Source organism: Clinocottus analis, unplaced genomic scaffold, assembly GCF_023055335.1.
Source record: "Clinocottus analis isolate CAN_PGR_092001 unplaced genomic scaffold, fCliAna1.0.p SCAF_6, whole genome shotgun sequence".
In the NCBI taxonomy this organism is placed as follows: Eukaryota; Metazoa; Chordata; class Actinopteri; order Perciformes; family Cottidae; genus Clinocottus; species Clinocottus analis.
Genome location: NW_027176218.1, coordinates 2,085,458 through 2,095,591, shown reverse-complemented (window position 1 = coordinate 2,095,591; position 10,134 = coordinate 2,085,458). Strand labels below are relative to the sequence as shown.

General features: G+C 42.3%; 2 protein-coding genes across 2 annotated transcripts; both read right to left on the bottom strand.

Annotated features, from left to right (window-relative positions):
- On the bottom strand, positions 1-3,180 carry tmed6 (transmembrane p24 trafficking protein 6). Its single transcript, XM_068603048.1, has 5 exons — positions 2,806-3,180; positions 2,176-2,302; positions 1,838-2,013; positions 1,016-1,270; positions 1-121 (listed from the first exon to the last, which is right to left on the bottom strand). Exons 1-4 carry the CDS (start codon positions 3,046-3,048, stop codon positions 1,037-1,039), a joined length of 780 nt encoding a protein of 259 aa, XP_068459149.1. The 5' UTR covers positions 3,049-3,180; the 3' UTR covers positions 1-121; positions 1,016-1,036.
- Positions 3,181-7,934: 4,754 nt separating this feature from the next.
- Positions 7,935-9,975, bottom strand: LOC137803756 (Fanconi anemia core complex-associated protein 24-like). Its single transcript, XM_068602476.1, has 4 exons — positions 9,840-9,975; positions 8,966-9,108; positions 8,706-8,861; positions 7,935-8,275 (listed from the first exon to the last, which is right to left on the bottom strand). Exons 1-4 carry the CDS (start codon positions 9,934-9,936, stop codon positions 8,024-8,026), a joined length of 648 nt encoding a protein of 215 aa, XP_068458577.1. The 5' UTR covers positions 9,937-9,975; the 3' UTR covers positions 7,935-8,023.
- Positions 9,976-10,134: the final 159 nt, after the last annotated feature.

Sequence of the window (10,134 nt, the reverse complement as noted above, 5' to 3'; positions counted from 1 at the left end):
GTCGAGGGCGGGCTCGGACTTCCTGCCGCTGACGCACCGAGAGCTCAACGTGATGAGCAGCAGCATAGTGTGCAGCAGCACAGTGTGCAGCAGCATGGCGGCGGTTCACTGTGCAGGAGGACTGCGAAGGAGCACAGCGCTTTCCTTGTGTGTGTCTTTAGATATCGGCGGGAAAGTAATTATTAACCCACGTCTGTAAAAAACCTAGGTCACGGCGCTTGATAGCGTAGCACTGAATAAAAACATGAGCGTGCACTGAGATTGTTTCAAGTTTCAACTGACTTATTGCCTTCTGAAAAGATCGATACCACTCTCATATAAATGTGTGGCCGGTTAGCTTAGCATTAAAAAAAATATGTACAAAAAGGAAAAATGACTAACCTCTGATGAATCATTGAATGTGTTACTGTTTCTTACTCTTGCACATCTTATTATTATTTTGTATTAAAATACACTTAGTACTGTCATTTGCTTGTTATATGTGTGTGTATATATATATATATATATATATATATATATATATATATATATATATATATTGCTACCATATTATGATTGTAAAGCTTAATATTTAAAAAAATGTCTCGTTAAAAAATTAAGATCCTGTAAGCATTAGCATCTTATAATTATGACTTACTATCTTATCATGATGACTTAGTATTTCATAATGATGACTTAGTAGCTCATAATGATGACTTACTATCTTATAATGACTTAGTATCTCACAATGATGACTTAGTAACTCATAATTCCTGCCGATAATTCCTGCCGATAGCTGATAATGATGAGTTAGTAACTCATAATGATGACTTAGTATCTCATAATGATGACTTACTATCTCATAATGATGACTTACTATCTCATAATGATGACTTACTATCTCATAATTTCTACTCTGTAAGTAAACATTTGTGCTGTTTGAGCTCTTGAGGAAAACATCACGCGCCAATCATCTCGTGTTTATTGACGCGTCGTAAAGAAAGTACACACAAAGTACATAAACACAAATACACACGCTGGGCGTATCTGTAGCTTCTCAGCAGCGGGGCTTCTCCTCTTCGCTGCCGGTCTGCGTGACGAAGAGCCTCTTGAGGAAGAAGAGCTGCAGGTACCCGGAGGTGACGATGAGCAGGCTGAGGGCCAGCGAGCCCCAGGTGACGTAGCGCGCGTTGGACAGCAGCAGGAAGTGGTCGGCGCTGCGCCCCATGCGGCCAAAGCTGTAGTACCGGAACACGTGGAACACCTGGTTCTCCACTCGGTGGGTCGAGTCCTGGAACCACACGACGCGTAAGCAACTGAGTGTGTGTGTGTGTGACAATGTCTGAGTGTGTGTGTGTGTCTGTGTGTGGGTGTGTGGGTGACAGTGTCTGAGTGTGTGTCTGTGTACCTCTATGAAGCTCAGTGTGTGTGTACCTATATGAAGGTGTATGTGTGTGTACCTCTATGAAGCTCAGTGTATGTGTGTGTACCTCTATGAAGCTCAGTGTGTATGTGTGTGTACCTATATGAAGCTCAGTGTGTATGTGTGTGTACCTATATGAAGCTCAGTGTGTGTGTGTACCTCTATGAAGCTCAGTGTGTATGTGTGTGTACCTATATGAAGCTCAGTGTGTATGTGTGTGTACCTATATGAAGCTCAGTGTGTATGTTTGTGTACCTCTATGAAGCTCAGTGTGTACGTGTGTGTACCTATATGAAGCTCAGTGTATGTGTATGTACCTATATGAAGCTCAGTGTGTGTGTGTACCTATATGAAGCTCAGTGTGTATGTGTGTACCTCTATGAAGCTCAGTTTGTGTGTGCGTGTACCTCTATGAAGCTCAGTGTGTGTGTGTACCTCTATGAAGCTCAGTGTGTCGTTCAGGTCCTTGCTGACTTCCTGCTTCTTCTTCTTCTGCTCCTCCAGCTGGTGGGCGGGGTCTTGGTATCCGTCATAGTAAACGCCGAAGCTGAGGAACACCTGCATGGTGCCGAAGCGGTTGTGGAAGTTGTTGAAACACATCTGATGGAAACCTGGAGGGACACACAGCAATAGAGACACAATGCACACAATACACACAATACATACAATATACACATAGTGCATAATCTTCAGACAGACAGACAGACAGACAGACAGACAGACAGACAGACAGACAGACAGACAGACAGACAGACAGACAGACAGACAGCTACCTGTTTCCTTGGCCTCAAAGTTGATCTGACCCTTCAGGTCATCAACAGTTGACACTAGAAGTCCACTGGGAGCGTTGACGGTGACAGACAGGTGTCTGTCATGGCCGACTCCCGTCACCCACTGGACCTACAGACAGAGACACACACAGACACAGACACAGACACAGACACACACACACAGAGTTAAATACAACGCAGAGTTACACATTGTATGTTTGCATACACTGATAGGAAACAATAAGTCCCGCCCACTTTAAAGCGGTCCAATCGGATTTGATTTGAATCCCTCTTGTAATTTTTCTGCACAGTGGTCACACATTCACTGAGAACCGCACACACACACTCACACTCTCTCTTCTTGTTGATACCTCATAATATCCTGACCGAGCTGATCGTGTCCTGTGTGAGTGTGTGCAGTCAGCGTGTGTGTGCAGTCAGAGTGTGTGTGCAGTCAGAGTGTGTGTGCAGTCAGAGTGTGTGTGCAGTCAGAGTGTGTGTGCAGTCAGCGTGCTGGCGGTGTGTTTGCTCTGCGCTCTGCTGGTCGACTACAGTAAACATTTCTATAGTTATTTCTTATTATTTAACCCCCAAATAAATATTTTCAGGTATCTCTCTTTATCTGTCTCTCACCATGAAGCTCAGGTAGAATCTCTCTCCTTGGTGGGCAAAGTGCCAGTAGCAGTCCAGTCCGCCGGCGGGCAGAACCACAGAGAAGTCGTACTGGTCGGATCCCCAGAACAGCTGCTGGTCCGTCATGTTGGGGTGAGGGTCCGTCAGGGGGCCGCCGCCCACCGGGCCGCACAGAACCAGGACCAGGACCAGAACCAGGACCAGGACCCTGACCGGGCCAACGCAGGACATCCTGAACCACATGTCTGAGCACGAGGAGCGTTGCTCTACACGGGGGGAAAGGAAAGGTGCCGGACTGAAGGAGACACAAGGAATGATTAACTGGGACCAACACGGTGGGAACACTGGGCTGAGGGAACAGGTGGAGAAGAGAGAGGAGAGGGGGGGGCTGAGAGGGAGAGGAGGAGGAAGAGGACTTATTTTTTTTATTTCAATGTTGTTTTTTATTTTAAATTAAGGACTGTAACATTAAACCCTTATTCATTGTTTTACTTTAAAACCAGAATTTATATATGAATGACACAGCATCCAGTAATGCACGTATTTATGTGAACAATATCAGACGGCACTGAAGGCTGAGGTAGCAAATGCACAGCCCGCCTCTGATTTTATATATATATATATATATATATATATATATATATATATATATATATATATATATATATATATATATATATATATATGTATATATATATATATATATATGTATATATATATATATATATACATATATATACATATATATATGTATATATATATATATATATATACATATATATATATATATATATATGTATATATATATATATATATATATATATATATATGTATATATATATATATATATATATGTATATATATATATATATATATATATATATATATATATATATATACATATGTATATATATATATATATACATATATATATATATATATATATATATATATGTATATATATATATATATATATACATATATATATATATATATATATATATATATATATGTATATATATATATATATATATACATATATATATATATATATATATATATATATATATATATATATGTATATATATATATATATATATATGTATATATATATGTATATATATATATATATATATATATATATATATATATGTATATATATATATATATATATATATGTATATATATATATATATATATATATGTATATATATATATATATATATATATGTATATATATATATATATATATATATATATATATATATATATATATATATATATATATATACATTATCCAAACCGCTTATCCTATCGCAGATATTTATATATATATATATTTATTTATTTGGCGGCTTCAGTTACGCCTACCGGTTACTTATTAGAACAAGATTTTGCACATAAAGTATACAGAGAACTTCCAAAATATTCTGTAGATGAAAAGTAAAGACTAAATATTTTACACATGAGAGATTAAATCCAGACCGGAGACGCCATTAACTTTGTCATTTTATTCATGAAGCACATGGTTTACGTCTTTGTCGTTTCAAAAGTGTCACATGGAACCCAACAAACAACACAACGGACGAGAAAAAACACAACCACGGCACCTCTCTAGCCCACAGGGGGCGCCAGAACCAACACTACCTCTTTAGTCCGCAAGGGGCTGTAGAACGAACACTACCTCTTTAGTCCACAGGGGGCAGTAGAACCAACACTACCTCTTTAGTCCACAGGGGGCGCCAGAATCAACACAATGTTAAAGGTCCTTGTAGGACTTTGAGTCTGACGGGTTGGCTTCAGTACTTCAGTCCTGCTGAAAAGGCAAAACAAGCGTCTCTGCGGGTTAATTTATTTCTGCTTTTCGTGGAAATCTTTTCTCGCAAACGCTACAACTGACCGGTTTCTCCCGTGCGGTGAGCCACGTGGCGTTACTGTTTTACACACCGAGCTCAATGGTTTCTCCCGTGTGCGTGTGGACCATCAAGTGCCGTCTCAGATTACTCTGCTGGGTGAAGCTCCTGCTGCAGAAGGAACAGACGAATGGTTTCTCCCCCGTGTGGACGGCCAGGTGTTGCCTCAGGTGTCCCTTTTGTGTGAACCGCTTGCTACAAACTGAACAACTGAATGGTTTCTCCCCCGTGTGGACTTTCAAGTGTCGTCTCAGATTTCCGTGTATTCCGAATCTTTTTCCGCAAACCGCACAACTGAAGGGTCTCTCCCCCGTGTGGATCCTCATGTGTACGACCAGCTTGCTGCTGGAACCGAAGCTCGCCTTGCAAACCGAACAGCAATAGCGCTTCCCGTCCGAGTGAAGTCTCATGTGAGTCCTCAAAGAGGACTTCCGGGAGAACCGTTGACCGCACACTAAACAGCTGCACGGTTTCTCCCCGGCGTGGGTCCTCATGTGGCGAGCCAAACTGCTCCCGGACCCGAAGCTGGTTCTGCAGAGCGAGCAGCCGAACAGCTTCCCGTCCGCGTGAAGTCTCATGTGAGACGCCAAGGAGGAGCTCCGGGAAAACCTTTGACCGCAGACCGGACAACTGCACGGTTTCTCCTCCCCCGCGTGGGTCCTCGCGTGTTGACCCAAACCGCTTTCGGTGCCGAAGCTCGCTCTGCAAATCAAGCAGTCAAAGCGTTTCCTCGCCGACGTTTTCCCGGCGTCACATTCGATATCAGTCGCAGGCGCTTCGCCGTTTGCCGGAGGGCTTAAAGGCTGAAGCTCCGTCGCCTCCTTCGCCTCCCAGTCACTGCTGACGTCCGTCTCGGGTTCACAGGGTTCTAAAATCTCGTCGTGAGCTGGTTCCTCGTCTCCTTCCCTGATCTCGGGATCAAATGGGAACTTGACATCAGCCTCCACCAGCCCTTGAAGCTGCTGCTCCTCCTCCTCCTCTGGACCGATCCAGAGTTCCTCCTGCTCTTCTTTAATGTGTGGGGGCTCCGGGTCCTCCTGGTCCAGACCGGGGATCCAGTCCTGCTGCTCAGAGGGAACCTCCTCTGGAACCACCTCCAGCTGCTGGACGTCTGCGGAGAACAAAAGACGTACAACTGTGGTTTAATGTTAGCAGCGCTTAGCATCTCTTTACATCATTTGTGATACGTTTCATGTATTAATGATGTTTTATGTTTGTAAAAAAAGTCACTCAATATCTTCTTTTACTGATCCTTCGTGCAAACAAATTAAATACTTCTACGGGGGTCGCGCCTACAGATTATTATTATTCTCATAAAAGGTTCCCTTGTGGGCATTGATGCAATAGCAACTAAATACATTTTCATAGAAGGAAAAAAAAGCAGGGCTCAAGTAATGTGGTGCTTTTTTTAAATACAATGTTTTCTAACAGCTTAAAATACCAAAGCATTGACACAAATATACATTTTATTTTTTGCAGCTCTTCGATGTTCGATGTCGTGATCGAAGCTTCTACCTTTAATTACCTCTGAGATGTAGTTCAGTATAAAGTACAATATGTACCTCTGAGGTGTAGTACAGTAAAAAGTACAATATGTACCTCTGAGATGTAGTACAGTAAGATGTACAATATATACAGACATGTAGTACAGTAAAAAGTACAACATGTACCTCTGAGATGTTGTACAGTAAAAAGTAAATGTTCCCTTTGAGATTTAGTACAGTAAAAAGTACAGTATGTACAGTGGAAAGCACATTAATTACCTCTGAGATGTTGTACAGTCAAAAATACAACATGTACCTCTGAGATGTAGTACAGTCAAAAGTACAATATGCACCTCTGAGATGTAGTACAGTTAAAAGTACATCCTTAAACATAAACACGCTGTAGTAAAGGTACTGAAGACAGCAGATCAAAGATATACTAATGAACCAAAGAGACTAACCTGCTCTGTCTAACCGGACTTCCGGGTTGTAAGCGGCGTCCAGCAGCTTCTGCTGCCGATGGTTCTCCTTCGAGCTGAGCTCCAGCTTCGCCTCGTATTCCGCTATCGTTCTCTCGAACACCTCGAATATCTCCTCCGCGGCGGCGCTGAGCCGCTGGCTCACAAAGCACCTCAGCATTTGGACTTCAGACATCTTTCTCCTTTTCCCCCTCACAGCAACAAACTGCGTCATAAAACGGGTTTACGCGGTTCACAACGAGGCCCAGGGACAAAGCTCTGCAGCGCTGAGGTTCAGCCACTGAGTGAACAGCTTCCGGTGTCAGTCGTCCTTCAAAATAAAAGCACCAACACATCTATTTTGGGTTCATGTCTCCACGTATTAATTATTAAGACATTTTTAAATCAATGGCCTGTGAGCCGAATTGAAGAGAGGACGTATTTGAAGAATACAAACTGTTTAATCGTGTTTTATAACACCGTCTTTGTTTGCATTAAAGCAAAACAATTTTAAACTTGTGTATTTTTGAAAGGCGTTTGGCACAAGTTTGTCGTCTCCATATATATATATATATATATATATATATATATATATATATATATATATATATATATATATATATATATATATATATATATATATATATATGACCCTTTAAGCCTTGAATGAGGGAAACTTTCTCCATTTCTCACGAGATGAAGGAACCGCATTCAGCACCACCTTTCATCCGGATGATAGATGGACAGATGGATGATGGATGGATGATAAATACGTTAACTCAACTTAGTAGGTAGTTGTACTTTACCAAAATAGTAGATGTTTCTTACATGTGTCACACTACTACTTAATATCAGTAATTAAATGGTCATGACAAACTGCAGCCAGTGTTCTTATGAGGACTTATATAGTACATTCATAGTTAATGGTCCTAAACTCACAATCAGACCTGAGCCCATTGAGACAGGATTTATTTGTATCATTAAAGCTCCGACTGCCTGCAGACGTTCAGTGTTTCTGCCTAGATTGTGTTTCCTGAGCTTCATCAACTGAAGTGACAGAAACAGGAAGTTAGTCACCAACTGGTTATCAGTCAACTCCCACAACGAGGGAAGACGTCTGCTGCTGGTCTCTCTGCTGGTCCTTACAAATAATTTAAACATTTGACTCGTTTCAGATCATCTCTCGTCATACAGACTACGGCCGCCTCGTCTCCGCCCACTTTGTCTCGTCTTCTTTTGAGCTTCACATATACGGAAAAAATACGTTAGGCAGAAACAGTGCAGTTAGGTTCGTTTTGGGCGGCCATGAGAGCAGACGTGCGTCCTTCGGTCCAAAATCTCCCCGGTTTAGTCTCGGACCCCTTCAGGGTCCGGCAGCAGTGGGTTTGTGAAAGAAGGCGTGGATCTGCTGAGCGGCGGCCTGACCCACCACGGGCTCCAGCTCATGGGGGGCGGCGTTGCAGAGCTGCCGGATGCTGGAGAACCGCTCCAGCAGGGCCAGAGCTTTGACCTCGCCGACCCCGGGGATGCGCCGCGCCAGAGCCAGCACCAGCGGGTCCAGCAGCCGGGACGAGGTCCTCCTCCTGAAGGGGTTCTCCCGGCCCGCCCCGTGGACCTGCAGGCCACCGGAAAGCAATCAGCATCAGACAACAAAGCAGCGTTCATGCACATGTTGACCAATGGATTTCCATGAATTTTAACCAAATGTCCATGAGCAAACATTGTGTGAAATCTGTGTGTAAACCGTAAAAACTGATAAAATGTGGTATTTAAACTAACAATGAGGATTCAAAGCATACAGTAAACCTTAAATGACACAAATTAATGAGACAATAGTTTGATTAAAAGAATAAACATTTATATAGATGCCTGTATGTTTGCCTGCTTACATTTTGAGCCTCTTTCTTTTCAAAGCATGCTCATTATTTAAAACTCAGCGTAAATGAACATCATGAACTCATGAATATAACACATTTACAGGACTTTTACTACACTTTGGGGAGTTTTAGTCTTAACAACAAAGTCAAACCGGTTTCGGGACTCACGATCTGCGTGATGAGCTGCGAGGCCTCGGCCTGCCCGCCGACCGGCAGCAGCGTCAAGCCGAGGTCGAACACCACAAACTTCTGCACGGCAGCAAAGTACTGCTCACTGAGTCTGGTGTTCTCCACCAGCACCAGCTCCTGGAGGCTGCTACTGCTCTGTAAACACACGGGACACGTCACCAACAATCAACACACGCTGTAATATAACACGTCACGGACCGTCAATACAGAGCGCTCCTTGCTCTCTTCATCAAGCTCACGTTTCGGTAGCGGACCAGCTTCCTTTTGTAGCCGGTTCCCGCGATGACGTCGCACTCGGACACGTACAGGACGCAGCCCTTGTTGGGCAGGTGGAAATCTGCCACGCCAAGCTGGTTCTCAAAGAGGACTCTCACACCGCCGCCTGCAGCCAGAGGAAGCCTTTCCGTTAGCTCATCACATGCTGGAGGGCTAACATGAAGTCATGTGACCGTGGTGGAGTTCCTCTATACACTAACATGAAGTCATGTGACCGTGGTGGAGTTCATAAAACATCATAAAAATTAATTTGTGAAGATTATCTTGATAAACTAAGTGTGTAAATGGAACTTACAGATGTTATTTTCAGAAATTAAAACTGGAATCCAATGGAAGAATCCCAGCCGTTAAGCTGTTTGTGGAGAGAGTCCATTTGGATAAGTATTGGAGATTAAAACACACTCTAAATTATAAACGATAAATACAGTTAGAAATATATCACTAAAATGAAAAAATGATGACTTCATCTAATTATTTAATAATAATAATAATAATACTACTACTACTAATAATAAGTCTTTCGCTGCCATAGCAACACTCTCTCTTGTAAAACGTCAGTTTTCCCGCGGTTAGGAACCCGGATGTGTGTAGCGGGGAATCGCGTCGTGTGGGAATTATAAAAGTTGTGATTACATTGAGACATTTTTAATCAATGGGATGTGAGCCGAATTGAAGGGAGGATGTATTTGAATCATACAAAGTGTTCAGTCATGTTATATAACGGCGTGTTTGTTTCCATTAAAGCGAAACAATCTAAAACGTCTATATTCTGGAGTGACCTTTGACACACGCCTGTTGTCTCCATGTAAAAATAAAAATAATGTTAATAATAATTACCCTTTAAGCTCTCAATGAGGGACGAGTTTCTCCATTTCTCGTTGGCAATAATGTGTCCGTACGGAGGTCCTGCATTCAACACCGCTTTGGTCTCCATGATGTTAAATCTCTTCTTCGTCCGCAGATCGTTGGTGTAGATGAGGAGCAGATATATTTCTCTTGCTCCCCCTGCAGGTCAAGTGGGGAACGTCGTCCTCACTGGTCGAGTTTGTCACACATTCAACACAAAAAACTCTTAAAAGTGATGAAACGTAACGAAGTATATCAATTCTAGTACTGTATCAAGTACAACTGT

Coding starts and splice junctions, on each gene's coding strand:
- tmed6 (XM_068603048.1), bottom strand. CDS start 3,048: ATGTGGTTCAGGATGTCCTGCGTTGGCCCGGTCAGGGTCCTGGTCCTG. Junction 2,303..2,805: donor GATTCTACCTGAGCTTCATG/GTGAGAGACAGA, acceptor CTCTGTCTGTAG/GTCCAGTGGGTGACGGGAGT. Junction 1,271..1,837: donor ACACACTGAGCTTCATAGAG/GTACACACACAC, acceptor GTGTGGTTCCAG/GACTCGACCCACCGAGTGGA.
- LOC137803756 (XM_068602476.1), bottom strand. CDS start 9,936: ATGGAGACCAAAGCGGTGTTGAATGCAGGACCTCCGTACGGACACATT. Junction 8,862..8,965: donor AGCTGGTCCGCTACCGAAAC/GTGAGCTTGATG, acceptor GTGTGTTTACAG/AGCAGTAGCAGCCTCCAGGA. Junction 8,276..8,705: donor CGCAGCTCATCACGCAGATC/GTGAGTCCCGAA, acceptor GGTGGCCTGCAG/GTCCACGGGGCGGGCCGGGA.